The 21,854-nt window shown below is 43.0% G+C and overlaps 1 protein-coding gene across 3 annotated transcripts in view; it reads left to right on the top strand.

Moving 5' to 3' along the window:
• Positions 1-21,854, top strand: part of OSBPL1A (oxysterol binding protein like 1A) — a 249,901-nt gene that overhangs the window by 194,307 nt on the left and 33,740 nt on the right. For all 3 annotated transcript variants that reach the window (XM_073550826.1, XM_073550827.1, XM_073550828.1), the window contains 7 exons: positions 6,517-6,592; positions 12,358-12,492; positions 14,658-14,755; positions 15,330-15,512; positions 16,309-16,416; positions 16,490-16,579; positions 19,354-19,480. In XM_073550826.1, coding sequence (XP_073406927.1) covers positions 6,517-6,592; positions 12,358-12,492; positions 14,658-14,755; positions 15,330-15,512; positions 16,309-16,416; positions 16,490-16,579; positions 19,354-19,480 — 817 coding nt within the window. The remainder of the gene's footprint in view (positions 1-6,516; positions 6,593-12,357; positions 12,493-14,657; positions 14,756-15,329; positions 15,513-16,308; positions 16,417-16,489; positions 16,580-19,353; positions 19,481-21,854) is intronic.

The following is a 21,854-nucleotide window of genomic DNA, read 5'->3' as shown; positions in this document are numbered from 1 at the left end:
AGGATGATGATTGGATTTCAGGATTCTCAGATTGGATTTCAGGATTCTCAGATTGGATTTAAGACAGCCGACGCCCTATTCAGTTGCTGGTGATTCCTTCTGGCTTGTCAGCTCTTGGTTTTCATCTCTGTTCCAGTCATCTAAAGTTAAGTTTTTCTGCGAATGTTCACACTTGATTTTGTTGGTCTATTCAGTTTTTTGTGATGTCTGCCAGCCCCGGCTGGGGGCTGAGCTGAATTTCCTCTTTATCAGTATTTTGCCAATTGGCTTTTAGTCCCTTACTAGTTCTGTCTTTTTGCTCTGTCTCAGAATATTTGAGAGTGCTGATATAGTGGGAGAAGTCTAGTGACTTCAGGGTTAATTTTGCTATCAGAAGTGTTGGACATAATTTTGTAGGGTTTTTTGTAGGTTACAGATAGTGTCTTCCCTTTCCTGTCTAGTTAGTTTGGGCCCCATCATTTGCTCAGCCTATTTTCCTGCCTGTCTTTGCGCCTTCATCTTGTTTCACCGTCAATACATGTGTGGGGGCTATCTATTCCTTTGGGGTCTGCTCTGGGGCAGTTAGTTTTCCCTTTTCTTGCTTTAGGCTTATGTAGTCCTCTGGCCGTAACGAGGCATCTAGATTCATCGTAGGTACGCTCCACGGCTACTGCTAGTTGTGTGGTAAGATCAGGGATCTTACCAACCACTCTGTTTTCTGTGGCTTAGCTTGTTTGCCTTTTTCTCCACGGTGACCCATTCATAACACATTCCGGTGGGAAGTATGCGTGCTCGCCAGCCCAGGTCAAGAGGAGCCAGGGCCCAGAGACCCTTAGCCAAATGACTCGGAGCCCTTTGTAGGCGACATCAGCAGGGTGGGGGGCCGCCTGCTCTTTTTTCATCATGTCTGGGCCAATGTAGAACACGACTTATGGGTGGCGGAACTGGTGACTTCAGGGTACAAAATAAAGTTCATCAGGTACCCTCCAACACGGTTTTTTCTCTCCCGACTTCCCAAGGTGAAGCCCCGGGCAAAGGTGCTGCTAGGGGCCATCAATTCACTCCAAAACAACGGAGTCATTGTTCCCGTACCAGAGCACGAGAAAGCTCAGGGTTTTTATTTCAATCTGTTCGCAGTCCCCAAAAAGGAGGGGACAGTCAGGCTGGTTTTGGTCCTGAAGCTCCTAAACAGGTTCATCAGGGTCAAACATTTCAGGATGGAATCTCTCCACTCAGTTATATCAGCCATGGATCAGGGAGAGTACTTCGCCTCGATCGACATCCAGGAATCCTACCTGCACGTTCCCATTTTTCCCTCACACCAAAAGTTTCTTAGGTTCGCCATCAATGGTCGACACTTTCAATTCGCAGCACTCCCATTTGGGATAGCCACCGCCACCAGAGTGTTCACAAAGGTGATGGCAGTCGTAATGGCCGTCTTACACTCGCGGGGCCTAGTCGTTTTGCCATACTTAGACGACCTCTTGATGAAGGGTCCCTCATTTCGGGCATGCAAGGAGAATGTCAGCATTACGCTGGATACACTCTCCCGCTTAGGGTGGTTGATCAACAGGAAGAAATCATCTCTGGTCCCAGCTCGGAGGATTGCTTTTCTGGGAATGATCTTCGATACTTCCCAAGGGTTGGTAATTCTCCCTCGAAACAAAGCCCTAGCGCTCCGTCAAGGAGTCCAGAAGCTCCAGCAGCCGATCCCTCACACCATTCGGTTTGGGATGAGGATACTAGGGAAGATGGTGGCAGCAATGGAAGCAATTCCTTTTGCCCAATTTCATCTTCGACCCCTACAGCATGCTCTCTTGTCAGCATGGGACAAGAACCCGTTCACCCTCGATCAACGGTGCCGGCTGTCCTCTCAGGTCAGGCAATCACTAGAGTGGTGGACGACCAGATCCTCCCTTCAGAGGAAACTGTTTCCCCCAGACCACTGGCTAGTGGTCACGACCGACGCCAGTCTCCTCGGCTGGGGAGTAGTTTTTCGCCATCACACGGCCCAGGGCCAGTGGTCGCAACAGGAAGCTCGTCTCCCGATCAACTTGTTGGAAATACGAGCGATCTGGCAGGCGCTGCAGCATTTTCAGAACCTCCTAGCAGGACGGCCCATTCGGATACAGTCAGACAACGCCACGGCGGTGGCTTACGTAAATCAGGGGGGCACGTGTGCTTCATTGGGCCGAGATGAACCAGTCGGTAATATCGGCAGTCTACGTCCCAGGCATAGAAAATTGGGCAGCGGACTTCCTCAGCTGACAAGAGGTCGTGGCTGGGGAATGGGCCCTGCTCCCCAAGGTCTTCCAGCAAATTTGCCAACGGTGGGGAACACCGGATGTAAATCTGATGGCGTCCAGAAGGAACGCCAAGGTGCCTGTGTTCGTCGCTCGGTCGCGAGACTCATGAGCGTTCGGGGTGGATGCGTTGGTCCTACCATGGAACCAGTTTCGCCTTCCATACCTGTTTCCCCCGTTGCCATTGCTTCCGAGGGTCGTCAGAGAGATCAAAACAGAGGGGGTCCCAGCAATTCTGCTGGCACCAGACTGGCCCCGTCGGGCGTGGTACGTAGATCTTGTGCGGCTGCTCACAGACGTCCCATGGCGACTGCCAGAGCGCCCAGATCTACTGCACCAGGGCCCGATCTTCCACCCAAACCCGGGCCCTGTGTTTGACGGCATGGCCGTTGAATCTTGGATACTAACTCAAGCAGGGTTTGAGCGTGAGGTTGTCGCTACAATGGTTAGCGCCAGGAAACCGACCTCGGCGAAAATCTACCACCACACCTGGAAAGTTTTCTTCACTTGGTGCAGAGAGCGGGGTCGTTCGCCCCTGATACTCTCTATTCCCAACATCTTGGCTTTTCTTCAATCAGGCCTAGACTCAGGGCTGGCCCCGAGCTCCCTTAGGAGACAGATATCGGCGTTCTCCGTCCTTTTCCAGCGAAAGATTGCTACTAATATATGTAGGTAAAGACTTTCATCCAGGGAGTCTCTCATCTAGTACCTCCCTATAAGGTGCCGATGGACACCTGAGACCTTAACCTGGTTCTCAGTGTTCTGCAGGAAGCGCCTTTTGAGCCGCTACAGGATATTTCCTTATCATTCCTCTCTTGGAAGGTGGTATTTTTGGTAGCCATTACCTCCGTTAGGCGAGTTTCAGAGTTGGCGGCGCTCTCTTGCGAGCTCCTTTTCTCATTTTCCACAAGGATAAAGTGGTGCTTAGACCAGCTCCCCCCTTTCTGCCGAAAGTCGTGTCCTCATTCCACATTAATGATGTTGTCTTGCCCTCGTTCTGTCCGGCACCGGTGCATCGCGTAGAAAAGGCTCTTCACGCGCTGGACCTGGTGAGAGCACTCGGGAGGTACAAGTCACGGACGGTACCTTTTCGCCAGACAGATACGCTGTTCGTGCTCCCTGAAAGGCGCAGGAGGGGACTCGCTGCATCAAGATCAACCATAGCCAGATGGATACGTTTAACAACTCAGGAGGCCTATCGCATCAGAGGTGCGCCGGTTCCATCAGGGATCAAAGCACATTCTACTTGGGCAGTGGGTGCCTCTTGGGCGCTTCGGCGGAACAGGTATGCAAAGCAGCCACCTGGTCCAGCCTGCACATGTTTACTAAACATTACAATGTCCATAATCAGGCTTTGGCGGATGCAAGCCTGGGTAGAAGGATTCTCCAAGCAGCGGTGGAGCACCTGTAAACAAGAGGTGCATGTAGCTTGGATCGGTGAGTCAATCTCCCACCCAGGGACTGCTTTAGGACGTCCCACAGTACCTGTGTCCCCCAATGAGACGAAGGAGAAACATGGATTTTTGTGAGTACTCGCCGTAAAATCCTTTTCTCCGAGACGCTCATTGGGGGACACAGCACCCACCCTGTTAGCCAAGTTGGCTCTTTATTTAATTAATGTGTATTTCTTTTGTGAATGTCAGGGTGGTTTTTTCCTTGTCAGACATATTGTTTTCTGCATTAAGGCTGATTGTTATTGTTCTCCTACTGCTTTTGCACTAAACTGGCTTCCGCCCGCAAAGAGGGTGAGGGTGTATACGGCGGGGGAGGAGCTAACCTTGTGTTGTTTGCCTAGTGTCAGCCTCCAGATGGCGGTAGCATACACCCACAGTACCTGTGTCCCCCATTGAGCGTCTCGGAGAAAAGGATTTTATGGTGAGTACTCACAAAAATCCATGTTTTTTTTTTTGTTTTTTTTTTGCAGAACTTTTTCAGGCCTATTCCATGCAGAACTCCCCTGAAAAAGACATTGTGTGCACATTGCCAAGGCAAAAAAGACCATTTTAGACTGCACAAAATTGTTGAATAGCATGCACCATTTTGATGAATCTTATGATGACATGTGGAACGTGATCCATATCTGCTAAGGCAGGGATTGTCAACACTTTGGGGATAGTGTGGGCTCATTTATCTGTGCAAGACAGGAAAAAATAAAAGCTATTCTTACAGTAGGGATCTAAGCATTTAGCCTCAAAGTTGTGGTGGCTGCTTATCACAGGAGGGGGTGTTGCTGGACTAGTAGGGCAATGTTGATCTTAGAGATAAATCCTTCTGTTAGTAAACAGCACTCTCATAAGTGACACATCCCTGAATTCGGTGTCTCCTGCTGTCTTCAGATTAACGTATTTTTTTGGACCATGAGACGCACCTATGTTTTAGAGGAGAAAATTAAAAAAAAAAAATTGATGCAAAAAATGTGGTCAATTCTGTTTGAATATCCGCTATCCTGGTATATTTATGTCCCCAATCCAGGTATATATGGTCCCCTCATCCCTATGCTGGTATGCATGCTGCCTTTATCCCTATCTTGGTATGCATGAGCCCCCGCATCTCTATTCTGGTATGCATGGTCCCCCGCATCCCTATTCTGGTATGCATGGTCCCCCGCATCCCTATTCTGGTATGCATGGTCCCCCGCATCCCTATTCTGGTATGCATGGTCCCCCGCATCTCTATCCTGGTATGCATGGTCCCTCGCATCCCTATCCTGGTATGCATGGTCCCTCGCATCCCTATCCTGGTATGCATCGTCACCCTCATCCCTATTCTGGTATGCATGGTCCCCCGCATCCCAATTCTGGTATCCATTGTCCCCCTCAATCCCATCCAGGTGTCCATGGGCCCCCTCATCCCTATCCAAGAATTCATGGCCCTCCTCATCCCTATCCAGGTATTTACGGCCTCCACTAGAAAAACATTAAAATATAAACCATTCTACTTAACTTACCTACGCTCCCTCACTGCGTCCTGTTCTGATGCCAGCAGCTGATTTATGCTTGTTAGCAGCACATGACAGTGACATCATGAGCTGCCTACAAGCAGAGGACAGCTGCCGGAATACTCGCTGCTCCTCACGCCAGGACTATGGGCATGTGGAGCAGTGAATATTAATTGATCTTATAGCGAGCACAGTAGTCGCAGCAGACTGCTACCTGCAGCTACCAAGCAATCAAGTCTGCCTGCTACTAATGAGAATGAATATTCAATCCACTGCTCTCCACTCCCATGGGCGTGGCGAGCCGTGAATAGTCACTCTTTAATACGTGATTGCCTGGTGGCTGCAGGAAGCCTGCGGCTGCGACTACTGTGCCTGTTATAGATCAGCGAATATTTATTGCTCTCCTCTCCCATGGTTGTGGAGAGCAGTGAATATTAATTTCTCTTTAGCAGTGGGCACATTGTATTCACTGAACCGTGCGGATTCACCGCATCCAATACATGCTATGGGTGAAATCTCTCTTGCGGAGACTCGCGTCTCTGCAAGAGAAATTGACATGCTGCAGTCTGGAAAGATGCGTTGCATGTCCGTGTGTGATCCGCAAGCGTCTGTGTACGCATAGTGGGCATAGGATTTCTTAAAATCCCATCCACTATCCTGTAACATCTAGACGCATAAGTTCACTGCGTCCAACCAGCAGCATTTACTGATCGTGTGCACCTACCCTTATAGTCTGAGAAATACTGTACTTGGCAAAGAGCTGCTGACCTTTAACTTGCATATGATTGCATCACTGCTCATCACATTACTTGCTTTCTGGAAGATTGTTCTGAGAAGCTTACAATACTGTCATCACAGGATTAGTGGATGAGTGCTGAATATATATTATGTACAATATATGATACATATTACTGTTAAATGTGTGTGGTGGGGGGGGGTTAGATATCAATGTTAGTTATCCAGTATTTCTCAATTAAGCGCCTGTTGACATCAGAAAAATAGTCTTTGTTTTGGGTATTGCTGCAGTTAACAGTGGTAATGTTAGGCTTTCAGAAATAAATTGTGAACAGATTTCTGCTATGTTTTATATTTTTATTAACGTACTGCATTGATAAAAGCTTCCAGTAAACCTGCTTTTTATCAGTGACCATGTCCCTGGAGTAAATCCGCATGCGCTGCCTTTACCCACACAAAAGCTTTAGACTCTGCCTGTGGATTTACTGCCACAAAATACTCGCTTCTATTTCTGAACCATGAGTTCTCCCCTGACTGAACATCGTATGTTTCTGTTGTCAGAACGACTTTGCCGTCCCCAATGTTTTCCAGAAACGATTTCAGTATTTGGAGTATTTTAAGAAAGTGCATTGGAATGGTGAGTACATTCTTCTCTACTATCTGTTCAATTAAATTAATGAAAGTCAACATTTATCTTCCTTTATTATGTGTTTATATATTTCTGACTTTTGTTTCCACTGGGACATTTCAAATTATGTACAAAACAGAATGATTGTAAAATAATTAAAGGCAACCTGACAGTAGATAACTTGATGCCTTGATGCTGCTTGTATCAGTCACAGGCTGAATGATCTCAGCCAGGTACAGTGCTCACACATCCCCCCCCCACCCCAGATGCATAGTTTGGCAGATAAATGGAGACCAAGTGTCTCATTCTGTGACTGGATGTGTGGAGGCCTCCAGTGTGTTTACTAAAGACACTGACCTTAGCGGGCTGATCCGCAGTACTATATGAAATGGTTATTTTCCGCTTGTTTTCACTTTGTGCTGGTGAAGGCTATCTTTTGTATGCTTAAGCAGGTTTATGGAGTTAATAAACCTAACTATATATTTTATATGAAACCAATCCTGTGCCTACCTCATCTCAGTGAGTGCCAAGCTCTACAATACATAAACCTTTGTTTGCAATTACAGAGGTCAGACATTTCCTGTAGTTCTTAACCAAGTCTGCACACTGCAGCAGGAATTTAGGCCCACTCCTCCATACAGGTCTTCTCCAGATCTTTCAGGTTTCGGGGCTGTCACTGGTGGGTGAACATTGAATTTCAACTCCCTCCAAAGATTTTCCATCGGGTTCAGGTCTGGAGACTGGCTATGCCACTCTAAGACCTTGAAATGCTTGCTAGAGTCATTCCTTAGTTGCCCTGGCTGTGTATTTCAGTTCATTGTCATGCTGGAAGACCCAGCCATGACCCATCTTCAATCTTCTTACTGAGGTAAGGAGCTTGTTGGCCAAAATATCACGATTCATGTCCCCATCCATCCTCCCTTCAATACAGTGCCTTTTTCAGAAAAGCACGCTCAAAGTATGAAGTTTCCCCCCACTATACTTCACGGTTGGCACTGGGTTATTGGGGTTGTACTCATTCTTCTTCCTCCAAACACAAGTGCAGTTGATATCAAAAAGTTCTATTTTGGTCTCATCTGACCACATGACCTTATCCCATGCCTCCTGTAGATCATCCAGATGATCTTTGATGAACTTCAAATGAACCTCAACATGTGCTGGCAATAGCAGGGGACCTGGCGTACCCTGCAGGATTTTAATTCATGTCAGCGTAATGTGTTACTAATGGTAACGTTTGAGACTGTGGTCATTGCCCTGTTCCTCCCATGTAGTTCTGGGAGGATTCCTGACCTTTCTCAGAATCATCCTTACTAATGATGAGTGAGCGTGGTTAGATAAGGTGTTACCAAGCACGCTCGGGTCCTAACCGAGTATTTTCGGCATGCATGAAAAATGATTGAGCCGCCGCATGTCTTGACGGTATCAACACATGCAGTGTTTGCCTGCCTGTTAGGATTAGGACACGAGCATGCTTGAATAATGCCTTATTTGAGCACGCTCACTCATCACTAGTTCTTACCCCACGAGGCGAGATTTTGCATGGAGCCCCAGACAAGAGAGACTGACCGTCAATCTTGTGTTTCTTCCATTTTCTAATAATTGTGCTTACAGATGCCTTTTCACCAGGCTGCTTGCCTATTGTCCTGTAGCCCATCCCAGCACTGTGCAAGTCTACAGTTTTGTCCCTGGTGTCCTTAGGCAACTCTTTAGTCTTGGCCATGGTGGCAGGGTTGGAGTGTGATTGAGTGTGTGGATAAGTGCAGTTTATACAGGTAATGTGTGCAGAGTAGGAGGGTTTCTTAAAGAAAACTAACAGGTGTGTGAGAACCATAATTGTTGCTGGTTGGTGGTAGTGATCAAATACTTAATGCAAAAAAATGTAATTTAATTATACAATGGGATTTTCTGTTTTCTTTTTTTTTTTTTTTTTAAAGATTCTGTCTCACAGTTGAAGTGTATCTACAATAAAAATTAGACCTGCCCATTCTTTGTAGGCGGGAAAACTTGGGAAATTGGCAGTGTATCAAATACTTATTTTCCCCGCCTACTGCCAATGTCTGACAGGTTTCTTACTGCGTGTCTGTATAGGGGGAGACCTGTCTCTCAAGGTGAGCAGGCAGGGAGAAGCCTCCGGGACCCACTGACTCAGTAGTCTTCTGTGCAGTTATGTCACAAGCAGCTTTTAAAGCATATTGTTCTCTGAAACGTCGCAGTGTTTCAGCGTCAAACATACATGGCTGAAACTATTCAGCCAGTGTCTGATACATGCTGCCTGTGGCTCGGGTAGCATATATATACTGTCAGCTTCCCTTTAATTGCTGCATTATGTGTACATTGTTCCAGTACAATGGCATCATTGTATAAGTAACAGAACTCTTTATTATGCCTCTGTAATATATCCGCTTATTTCATGGTGCCAAATACTGTAATTTGGATTGTAAGTAATGGCTGTTTTTTAAGAACTTGTAATTAAATTAGAATCTGGATTGTGATTTTGTTATAGCCACTAATCTGTCTCCTTTTTTCACAGATTGCACTGTATGATTTCTGTAGACATAGCCATTTTAGATTATTCTGAGCCTATAGCTAAAGTGAATCTGACAGATCATCCAATCCACAGGCGCCATGAGTCGTATCACACTGCATTACTGCAGCCGCGTATGAACAGAGAATACATTTATTCAAAAGCCAGAAAAACACAGTGACAAGGATGACCAGTTCAAAGTGCTGGATCACTGCGCCTCCTGCCAGTCTAGCTCCCCAAGAAGGAAACCCCCCTCCATATACACACACAGGGACAGACCTGTCAATCTAGGAGAGTGGGGCAGGGAGAAGCCGCAGGGGACCTGCCTCTTGGACTAGTTCTCCTAGTCGCATGGTCCCTGGACAGCTTTTAAGCCCTTAACGACCGCCAATATGCCTTTTAACGGCGGTAGTTAAGGTACTTAAACCATAGCGACGTTAATTCACGGCACAGTGGAGAAAGTAAATAGCGCCCCCCAGCGTCGGATTTTCTCTGAGGTCTCGGCTGCCGGGGGTAGCCAAGACCCCAGAGAACATGAATCAGGTCGTTTTTTACCGACCCCTGCTTTTGTGATCGCTGTTATTATCCCTATAATGGTGATTGCAAAAGAAAAAACCCTGATTTCCCCCCCCCCCCCCGTACCTCCCGGTGGTACTGTGTCCCTCCTGCCTCCTCCGGTGGGCGCCGCCATCTCAGATCCGGAAGAAAATGGTGGGCGCATGCACAGCGCCCCCGCCGCGAATCAGCCGGCACATTGCATTTATTCATTTTGATCACTGTTATATGAATCAGAGTGATCAAAATAAAAAAAATGTAAATAACCTCCCTGACTATCACCCCCTTAGTCAGATAAATATAATGAAATAAAGAAAATAAATTTATTTTAATTTTTCCGTTAGGGTTGGAATTAGGGTTAGGGTTGGAATTGGGGTTAGGGTTAGACTCGCGGGCAGGGTCCCCTCTCCTTATGTACTTGTGTGTCCCTTGTCTAGCACATGTTTATTACACTTGTCTATATTTCTCCTTTTCACATGTAAAGCGCCATGGAATAAATGGCGCTATATAAACGCATAATTATAATAATTGGGGTTGAAATTAGGGTTAGGATTAGGGTTGGGATGAGGGTTGGGAGGATTAGGATTAGGGTTGGGATGAGGGTTAGGGTTGGGATTAGAGTTAGGGGTGTGTTGGGAAAAGGGTCGGAGCAAGAATTGAGGGTTTTCCACTATTTACCAACTTTGGGGGGTCTAATTTCTCCTGTTACCCTTGGGAAAATTAAAATAATTCGGGGCTAAAAAAATGACTTTTGTGGAAAAAAAGATGTTTTATTTTCACGGCTCTGCGTTATAAACTTCTGTGAAGCACTTGGGGGTTCAAAGTGCTCACGACACATCTAGATATGCTCCTTGGGGGATCTAGTTTCCAAAATGGGGTCACTTGTGGGAGGTTTCTACTGTTTAGGCAAATCAGGGGCTCTGCAAACACAACATGACGCCTGCAGAACATTCCTTCAAAGTCTGCATTCCAAAATGGTGCTGCTGGTGCAGTTGACACTGGGTTCCTCCTAATTCAGGACAATGCCAGACCTAATGTGGCTGGAGTGTCAGCAGTTTCTGCAAGATGAAGGCATTGAAGCTATGGACTGGCCTGCCCGTTCCCCAGACCTGAATCCGATTGAGCACATCTGGGACAGCTTGTCTCGCTCCATCCACCAATGTCACGTTGCACCACACACTGTCCAGGAGTTGACGGATGCTTTAGTCCAGGTCTGGGAGGAGATCCCTCAGGAGAACACCCGCAAGCTCATCAGGAGCATGCCCAGGCATTGTAGGGAGGTCTTACAGGCACTTGGAGGCCACACACTGCTGAGCATCATTTTGACTTGTTTCCACTTAATTTGGTCTTGTTTTGATTTTCATTTTGACTTGTTTCCACTTTCATTTTTGGGGTCTCTCCAAATCCAGCCCTCCATTGATTCCAATATTTGATTTCCATTGATGATTTTTGTGTGGTTATGTTGACAGTACTTTCAATTTTGTAAAGAACAAAGTATTTTGATAGGCCAAAAATTTATGGACACAGCAATGCTATATGTTTTTATTTTTTTTATTTTTTTGCATTTCTGTATTTGTAATTGGGGCTGTGGAATAGATAGGCTGCAGAGCATGCTTAACACAATAATAATCTTTATTTTTATATAGCGCTAACATATTCCGCAGCGCATTAGTTTGCACACATTATCACTGTCCCCAATGGGACTCACAATCTAAATTCACCTGTCTTTGGAATGTCTAAATACCAACTTAGGCCTCTTTCACACTTCAGTTTTTTACAATCAGTCACAATCCGCCAGGTTTTGAAAAAAACGGATCTTCAATTTTTTTTTGAGGATCCGTTTTTTTCCCCCATTGACTTCCATTAATGGCGGATTGTGACGGATTGCCGTCCGTTGCATCCGTTTTTTTTGAGGATCCGCCAAAAGTTGCTGTCCGTCTCCATCCTCAAAGATTTCAAAACGGAGCTTGCAACGTTTTTTTCTCTGGCGGATCCTCCAAACACTCATTTAACCCGAAATTCTTTCTGGGTGCTGGATGAAAAGGAAAAAAAAAAAAAAATAAATTCTCTCTCTTTCTCTCTCTTTCTCTCTCTTTCTCTCTTTCTCTCTCTTTCTCTCTCTTTCTCTCTTTCTCTCTCTTTCTCTTTCTTTCTTTCTCTTTCTTTCTTTCTCTTTCTTTCTCTCTCTTTCTTTCTCTCTCTTTCTCTCTCTCTTTCTCTCTCTCTTTCTCTCTCTCTTTCTCTCTCTCTTTCTCTCTCTCTCTCTCTTTCTCTCTTTCTCTCTCTCTCTTTCTCTCTCTCTCTTTCTCTCTCTTTCTTTCTCTCTCTTTCTCTCTCTCTCTTTCTCTCTCTCTCTTTCTCTCTCTCTCTTTCTCTCTCTCTCTTTCTCTCTCTCTCTTTCTCTCTCTCTCTTTCTCTCTCTCTCTTTCTCTGCCAGCAATTTCTTTAAATTTCCTCATTTTCAGGATCCGTCTGAAAACGGATCCTGTGCCATCTGTTCACATCAGTTGACAACGGATCCGCTTGTCTGACTTTTTGGCGGATTTGAACTGATGCAAAAAACTGAAGTGTGAAAGAGGCCTTACATAGACAGATCTTATCTGCTTCATCTGTCTACAAGAAAGATATTAAGCAATTTCATCAATTTATTCTACATTTAAAGCTAATGCAAATGCATTTATTCTGCACATTACAGGAGCTATCCAAGATTACAATGCCTGTAATTTTCAATGAGCCGCTGAGCTTTCTACAACGCCTGTCAGAATATATGGAGCACACGTATCTCATCCATAAAGCAAATCAATGTACAGACCAGATGGAAAGAATGCAGGTAAATTGCTGACTTGGATTTTTCTCTATGTTGCTTGTGTTCTTTGGGAACCTCTGTAGGGTTCTGATGCTCAAAACCTAGATTGTGACAAAGATTCCAAATTTCACCAAAACCATGGCTAGACTATGACTTTCTAGTTTGCAGAAACAGTGTGCCTTTCTTCCCATGGGGGTTTCTCCTTTTACAATAGTCCCACATATTTTTCTTCTTATTTTCCTTTCTTTTTCAAATTTGTTCCCTGATTTGATCTTGCTGTTGCCGTTTGCATGTCTCAAAATCAGTCGTAACACCTAAGTACCAATATGCCTGTTCAAGTTTACAGGTCACATAGCTCTGTTACCTTATTTTAAATAGGTATTATATTTTTTCTTAACCCCTTCACGAAATATGGTATAATCTTACACCATATGTTGTGTCCCTGACTTTGCTACCCGCATCTTTCCCAGCAGATGATGGTTGATTTAATCAGCCATCTTGTTCCTCTTAAAATCTGCTGGTAGAGCTGATGCACTGCTATGTATAGCACAAGCTATTTAACATTCGCAGCTTTAATTCCCGATGGGGGACTATTAAATTCGGTGAACAGCCAAAAAGTTTTTAAACCATATAAAAAAGGTAAAACCACACCCGCCTTTTGCCTCTTTCTAAATAAATACACCTATTTGGTATTGTTGCATTCATAAAAGTCTGATTCATCAAAATACAATTTAATTTGATCTGTTAACAGCGTAATTATGGGGGGGGGGGAAATGCCAGAATTAAGTTGTTTTTTGTCCGCAACAACATTGAAATAGAAGGTGATTGAAGTATGGTATCTACCCCCAAATTGTATCACTAAAAAGCATCAGCTCAGGGTGCATTAAATAAGCCCTCACACAGCGCCATATCCCAAAAAATGAAATGTTACGTTTCTCGCAAAATGAAAATTTTTTTTCATACAAATTTCCACATTTTTTTTCACAGCTTTAAAAAAAAAAAAACTATACAAGTTAAGTATCGGCGTACTCATACGGACACTAAAAATTATCTTGTCAGATCAGTTTTACCATATAGTGAACTTGGTAAATAAAAAAAACAAAAAAATTGTGAAATTGCACTTTTCTTTGCAATTTCAACATGCTTTGAATTTTTTTGCTGTTTTCAAGTACGCTATGTGGTAGCATGAATGGTATAGTTCAAAAGTACAAGTCATCCCTCAAAAAACAAGCCCTCATACAGCTATATTGATGGAAAAAGTAAATGCGTTATGGCTCTTGGAAGAAAAGAACTGAATTGAAAATGGCCATGGTTTGAAAGGGTTGACGTTGAATGTGCCCTCAGAAAAGGCAAGAGACTTAAAGGGAATTGATTAGCAGATTTGGTCTGTGTAATCTTGTTGCAGCATGATGTAGGGGCAGAGAGCCAGATTCCAGCGATATTTCATTTACTCGAATTTTTGGTGCAGTTTTGATAGAATCACTTTTTTCTCTACTATAGATGTATATACTAGTAGGATATGTTTTAACATTCTGGAGGGTCTGACTCCTGGGAACCATTACTACTTAAAAGGGAATCTGTAAGTAGGATCAACCCTCATAAGCAGTCTATATGGGCATGTAGGTCATAGGAAGCTGAATAAAATCAGACTTGGATATCTTCTATCCGATGTCTTATTCCAGAGAAATCCATGTTTTTCTTAGATGTAAATGAGCTGTTTAGATCTACGGGCCGGACAAAGATCTGCATGAGAATCGGCCTCCAGAGATTATTATAAACAAAAGGGGGGTATTGCCAGTTTGATATGTAATGGCCGCTCTTTGCCCTCCTGATCTCGCTGCAGGGCTGTGATATTATACCTGACAAATCTGCAGGTTCTTCTCAGTGCTTCAACTTTCACAGCATAGGCAGACAGGGTTGCTATACAGCAGAGCTGTGAGAGCTGCAGCTGGTAATGTGTTTGTAAGGCGACAACATTCAGTTCTCCTGTCCTGTGTTAGTTACTTGTCTTACACTGGTAACTTCCCTTCCATTTAAAATAATCTCTGGAGGCAGATTCTTATGGAGATCAATGTCCGGCCTGCAGCCTGGAATGGCTCGTGAATGTAGCATCATTATTAACACTAATGTTTCTACGTAGTTAATGTAAACCAATTTCTTTTTTTATCCCAATATTACATTTTTCTTAGTGTGTTGCTGCCTTCGCCGTCTCAGCAGTTGCATCACAGTGGGAACGCACAGGGAAACCATTCAACCCGCTTCTTGGTGAAACCTATGAATTAGTTCGGTAAGATAAATTGATAAAGGGATATTGGTATTCTTTAGTATGGTCTACTAATAACACTTTATTACACGAGAAAAGCAATTCTTTGCTTGGACTCTTCATGGTAGAGAAAATGGCATCCGTAGAATTCATACCAAGCACTCGTGAATAGAGCTTCTGAGACATATAGTTTTTATTCTTCTGATCACAACAGAATATTTGTCCTTTTTTTACTTTGGGGTGATCACCACTAATGAGCAAATCTGTGAACATTTGCTTCACTGACACTTCTCTAAATTTGGTTACCTATTTGAACGATTCTGCTTTCGATTGCTTCAGGGACAAGTAACTATCTGTATCTGTGTAATGAGGGCTGTTTTATATTCCTTGTAAGACTGGTATCCCAGATCCAAAAATGTGTAAAGATGCATCTAAATCCATTCATATTCCTTTAATCCAAATCTTATCAGCTGGTGATACTTTATTTCCTACAATACTGAACATGTAATTAACATTTCCCAATAAATATTACATGTTGGCCTGGATATACTGAAGCTAGTCTCTGCGAGGCTACAGAATGTCAATTTTTGTATTCTAGTGAGGATCTTGGATTTAGACTCATTTCTGAACAGGTCAGCCACCATCCACCTGTTAGCGCTTTCCATGCGGAAGGTCTTTCCAATGACTTTGTATTTCATGGATCAATCTATCCAAAACTAAAGTTCTGGGGCAAGAGTGTTGAAGCTGAACCCAAAGGAATAATAACGCTGGAACTTCTTAAGTGAGTAAAACATTTGCCCCAAAATTTAAAACTATGATTTTGAGTAATGTTTGTTACATGGATAAGTCTCTGGATTGGGAGGAGGTTCAAATATCAACCACCTCTACTCCCTGCTCATCATATGTGTCATTGTATTATTTGAAAGCTTGTTAAAAGCAAGCAGTCAGGTCTTATAATGCTATTAAATGTAGATATAAGGTCAATCTGCAGGTTAATGTCGTTTTATGGAGATGCCTAGCTGCTATACTGAAAATGCGGCACTCAGGAGAAAGCTAACTTTATTCCTCTTGGGAGCCGCCGGCTTTCAGTAATGCAGGCATGCCCAGAGCAGTTAGACACAGCTCCCAGCTTTGAGAGCGGCAGCTGTAAGCATTCCTTCACTGACTGACAGATAACTCTACAGTGCATCAGTACAGAACCGACTGTCAGTAAATGTTGGGGCTTATTTATAGCCACTGCTCTCAGTGCTGTGAGGGGTGACTAATTGCTCTGGACATACCTGCACGACTGAAAGCCGGCAGCTCCCCGGAGGAATCAGGTTAATTTTTTTAATTTTATTTTTTGCCTGGTGCCGCACTTACAGTACAGTGGCCGGGCACCTTCATAGCCCTATTAACCTGGAAGTCAATCCTGTATTTACAGATTCTGGGCAGCCCCTTTAATTCAGAATGCCTTCATTAGGTGTTGTCTAGCCAAACCTCGTTGAGGCTTCACTGACCAGTGGGAATATGTGGGCACGTGATGTAAATTAATTTATATTAGGCAGCTAAATGTACGTCCTTTTTATTTTTTGTAGGCACAATGAGGCTTATACATGGACAAACCCTACTTGCTGTGTACATAATATAATCGTTGGCAAGCTGTGGATTGAGCAGTATGGCAATATGGAAATCACTAATCACAAGTAAGTTTATATGACATTTTCATTTTTCCAGACTTTTTCTGATGACCAGATATTAATGTACATCCATTTATAGGACTGGTGATAAATGCATTCTAAATTTTAAGCCTTGTGGCCTGTTTGGGAAGGAATTGCACAAAGTAGAAGGATACATTCAGGACAAGAGGTAAGTGGATTGTCTTCATTTAGTCAATTACAGGATATTTTTTTTTTTTTTTTTTTTTTTAGCAAGAACAGGGAATGTAATCTAGGTTTAGAGAGGTTGCATTTCATGAGATCTGTGAAAAGATCCTTTTCTCACATTTATTATTGCTTGCTTAATTGTTATAAGCAGAAATGTATTCTTGGTGTGTGTGTGTTTACATTCACCTGTAAATTATGCAAAGCCAGTTGGTGAGATATTGCCCAAGTGACTAGTCTTCTTCCCCTTATTCATTGCCCAATTTAAATTCTGTTCTTTGATACTCTGTCCAAGTTTCATTCCAAAATGATTCATTTGTGATGTCATAAATCATTATGATAGGTTCCCTTAAATTTTCATTTCAGTATCTATTCATTTTTGACCCCATGATTTCTCAATTAATAATGGAATTTGGAAACTACTAGTTTTATGCATTTGTACATAAGCAGGTGAATCAAGTATTGAAGACGTCACACGTTTTCAAAGTAAATACATTTTTAAAGGTGCTATTGGCATGAAATTCTCACCAGATATAGATGTCCATAAGTTAGGTTTTGTGAAATATTGACACAGGGGAAAAAGTTTGTGATGACAGCTGTATGGAGAAACTAGTCGCAGACATTGCTCAGGCGTGTTTTTGGCTCATTCTTCAAATACTGAAGTTTCCTTATGTGGAAGAGTGAGTTTGCTTCTTCTATGAACTTTTGAGTTTTAGTTTCCTCCATAAATGTTCTATTGAATTCATGTCAGGTTATTGGCTGGTCCATTCTAGCCACTTTATTTTCTTTCTTTGGAACCATTTGAGTTTTTTTGGCTGTTTGGGATAATTGTCTTGCTGAAATGTCCACCCTCCTTTCATCTTTGTTTAAATGTCCACCCTCATTTCATCGTTATTCTGGTAGAAGACAGCAAATTTTTTAAGTGTGTCTTGGTACATTTGTTCATTCATCCCTCCTTCAATCACTTGAAGTTTCAGTGCTGTATGCTGAAAAATAGCCCACACCATGATGTTCCCACCTCCAAACTTTGCTATTGGTATATTTATGGGATGATATTCAGTGCCTTTTGACCTTCAAACATGGTGTGTTATGGCATCCAAAGAATTCAAAAGAATTCAGTTTGGCCTCCTTTAACCAGATTATATTTGCCGAGTATTTCACAGGCTTGTCTAGATGTTTTTATGCAAACTTTAAATGCGCTTGAATATGCTGTTTTCAGCAATGGAGTCTTGCATGGTGAGCATGCATGCAGGCCATTGTGGTTGAGTGCATTACTTAGTTTTCTTTGAAACAATTGTAACTGCTGATTCCAGGTCTTTCTGTAGCCCTCCACAGATTGTTCTGGGCTCTTGGACAACTCTTGTGTGTTAATTCTTTTCACTCCTCTGTCTGAAATCTTGCGGGGAGCACCTTGTAGTTGCCGATTTATGGTGAAATTTTTTTTTCCACTTCTGTAGTATTGCCCTACAGTGTTCACTGTAACCTTCAGTAGTTTAGAAATTCTTCTGTAACAAATGCCATCCGTATATTTTACAACAATAAGGTTGCAAAAGTCTTGAGAAAGCTCCCATCATGAGATGTTTCTTGGGTGGCACCTTAGTAATGCAACACCTTTATATATGTCATCAGTTTAACCAGGTGATATTATTTTTCAGTAAGTGACAGGATTGTTTTCTAATTACTTCTGGATTTCAGCTGGTGTCATGGCTTTTTGCGCCTTTCTTTTTTCATGTGTTCAATGCTTTTTCTCAGGGTCATTTATCATTTTTACACATGAATTAAGTTTTGAACATTTATGGTTTTATTTCTTTGCATGTGTGGATTGGATGGGTTGTTACCAACATCTGTTGACAGTTTAATGTCAATAGTACCTTTTAGAAATATATTTACTTATAAAATTGGTGACTTGTTCAACACTTATTTTACCTGCTGTAGATATAACTGTGTTTGATTCTAATTTTATAACCGAAGTTTAAAGGGAACCTGTTATCTGATTCATGCTGCCCCATCGGGGCCCCAATACTTTGGCTTGTTAGAGAAAATATACTTTAAAGAGCTGGCCGGGAACAATAGAAAGACACCATGCTTCTCCCAGCACTGCTACACACATTTAACAGGTCTCACTATGTACCCACTAGTGACAAACTTGTTGATCACCTCTAGCTGCTCTGGGAAGAGTCGGCCAGAGGTGGAGCCGGACTAGTCTAGTTTCCAGCTTCAGTGCCCAATTGGAACTTCAAAATATGTTTTGTCTGAGCGTTTCAGGGATTTTGCTAGCATGAATCGGAAGACAGACTCCCTTAAAGCATGTTCCACTATACATCTTTTTATTTATGACAGAATAATCTTCAAAATTCCATATATCCAATAAGGATACCCATTAGTTTGAATATGTATATTGGTGTGACTGCTGTGTCATGGTTTTTCTCTGCCGAGTAACTGGAGGCATTTAGGTTTATTAGTCCACGTTTCCTTTTTAAAGGGTTATTTCCATTTTGGGGATAAGATTTTCTGAGCGATGCGATCCTCCACTAGCTTAAATGAACCTATATTGTGCTGCAGTCAATGAAGATGTCTGCAGAATTCCAACTGGTATGAAAATTCCATCCGCCTCGCCAGTGACTGCAGCATGTGACTGGGGGACCTATTTATGGCACCCACATTTACTATACATTTATTGCATATCCTGCAGCTAGGCCTTAAATCTACAAAACAAGAATATACACTTAAAGTTTAATTTGCATTTTATTTAATGTTCAGCAAAAAGAAGCTTTCTGCTCTTTATGGAAAGTGGACAGAGTGTCTCTATAGTATTGATCCTACTTCGTTTGACACATTTAAAAAAAGTGACAAGAAGAATGGAGACGAGAAGAAAAGCTCAAAACAGGTAATTTCTATAAATAAGAATATTAAACCAATGTACACTGATCGGCTATGACCTTACAACCACCTTTAGAATATTGTGTAGGTACCCTTGTGCCCAAAAAAACAATTTTGACTTGCCAAGCAAAAGATAACATTTTCCCTCTTCCCTCAAAAATAAACAATGAGTTAGACCGGTAATTTCTGCCAACTTTTATAAACCAGGAGATGGACATTTCTTCAACATGATAATTGCTGTTTACCCCTGTTGAAGCTTCTTATTGTTCTCACCCACAATATCCTCATCACAACAATTATAGAGTGTGTCGCTCCCAAAATGCCCCTACATCCACACAGAGTTTGACCTCCCCTCAGTGAATTCCCCTCCCCATGTGTACAGTAGTGTTCCCCTCATCTCCCAGTATGATGTTTCCAAAATTCTCCCAAATGCTGTATCATGGCCCTCTCCGAAAGATGGCTCTGTAACCCAATATGAAGGCCCTCACTCAGTGTGATGGCCCTACAGCCCAATCACTGCAAGTTCTTACATTTAACATCAAACACTGCTTACCTATTCTTGTTCCCCCGCTGTTCTGCTTGGGAGTGTGGCATATGAGACTTGAAGCTCCACACTGCAGTGTGCCGAGTCTGACTCACAGGTGCAGACTGAATGGTGGATCACGGAGCCGTTGGTTCCTTGATCCCACTATTGCATTCAATGGTATCTTTGTCCTTAGGATGCAAAGTCCGTTGAAATTGTGAGTGGCGGGGAGAGGGCCTAATGCCGAGCAGTCTGCCACTATAGGCATTACAACCCTGTGTGTTCCAACACCTTTCTGTCACACAACAACAGTTTATACCTACAGGACTTCTTCTGTACTTCTTCAACCAATGCCGGAGCTGCTGCTGCAACCCCCTGACCTACTGTCTCCTTCTCCACCATCTTGTAGAATGTAAGCCCGCAAGGGCAGCGCCCTCTCCACCTCTGTATCTGTCTGTGATTGTTAGTTTACTGTAAGTGATATCTGTAATTTGTATGTAACCCCTTCTCATGTACAGCACCATGGAATCAATGGTGCTATAGAAATAAATAATAATAATTGAATCCAGTAGGTTAATCTTTGCTCCCTACATGCATCAATAAACCCTGTTATCCCATAATCATTTTGCTATTTATTTTGTTCTTCTTTGAACAATTTTTTGGTAGTTCCTAACCACTGCAAGACCTGCTGTTTTGACGATGCTTTGACCATTATTTAGTCATCACATTTTGGCCCTTAGCATAATCATAGAAACTTATAGTTGCCAGTTGTCTTCCTTCTTCCAACGCAGTATATTCAAAAACTGACTTGTCAATTTCTGCCTTGTATAGCCCGCACTTTGATAATCACCTTAAAATGATGTTAAAGACACATGCCAGTGGTTTTAGTGTTATTGTGTATTTTTATACTGCTCCTTGTTTTAGCAATTTGTGACGCAACACAATCTTATATGGCATATAACCGTTAGATAGGAAGAGATTCCAACAAATTAATGTAATAATATACTATTTTGTTATTCAACATAAAAACTATCAATATAAAAAGACAAGGCAAAGACCTCCTAAAAGGGAGTGGAAGAGGGATCTGCCCTGCCAGGGCAGGATCCTACTGAAAAATAAGGGGCGGCACCTCTCCCCCGCTTCAATTGGTTAAAGAGCACTGAGAGGACTTCCCGGTTATTCACATGTTTATCCGACACCACATCACACAAATACACCCTATTAACGTGCATACCCACACGGTGAAAAAGGGAGGGGGGGAATATACGGGTGCTGTCATGGTTTCCGGAAAAACCGGCTACCGGTAAGTAACCATGGTGGTTTTCCCTTCACCCATGGCAGCACACCTGAGAGATTTTTGGAGACTTCGAAACACCTTACGGAGGGACCACCGCTTGCAGCACCCTTCTACCAAAGGTTAAGTCAGCAGAGGGGGATAGATTTAATCTATAGTGCTTAAAAAAAGTTGAAGGTGAGGCCCAAGTAGCGGCCTTACAGATTCAATCGATACCTCTGCCTTTTCAGCCCAGGAGGTCGCCACGGCTCTGGTGGAATGAGCCTTGATGCCGTTAGGAATTGGACCGCCACTAGCTGAGTACGCTACACTAATGGCCTCCCTAATCCATCTGGCAATAGTCCCTTTTGATACTCCATAGCCCTTCCTGGCACCCTGGAAGGCTACAAATTTGGGACTGGGACCTCCTCCACTGGCTAGTCACTGATATATACTCTAACAGGGCTCTTTTTACATCTAGTTTGTGGAATATCTCCTCTTCTGGGTTTTTTGTATTCTCACAGAAGGAGGGGAGGACAATCTCCTGGCTACGATGGAAATCTGATACAACTTTCGGTAAATAAG

Source organism: Dendrobates tinctorius, unplaced genomic scaffold (assembly GCF_039654945.1).
Source record: "Dendrobates tinctorius isolate UK_male_01 unplaced genomic scaffold, ASM3965494v1 ptg000171l, whole genome shotgun sequence".
NCBI lineage: Eukaryota > Metazoa > Chordata > Amphibia > Anura > Dendrobatidae > Dendrobates > Dendrobates tinctorius.
This window is presented reverse-complemented; position numbering and strand designations above follow the sequence as displayed.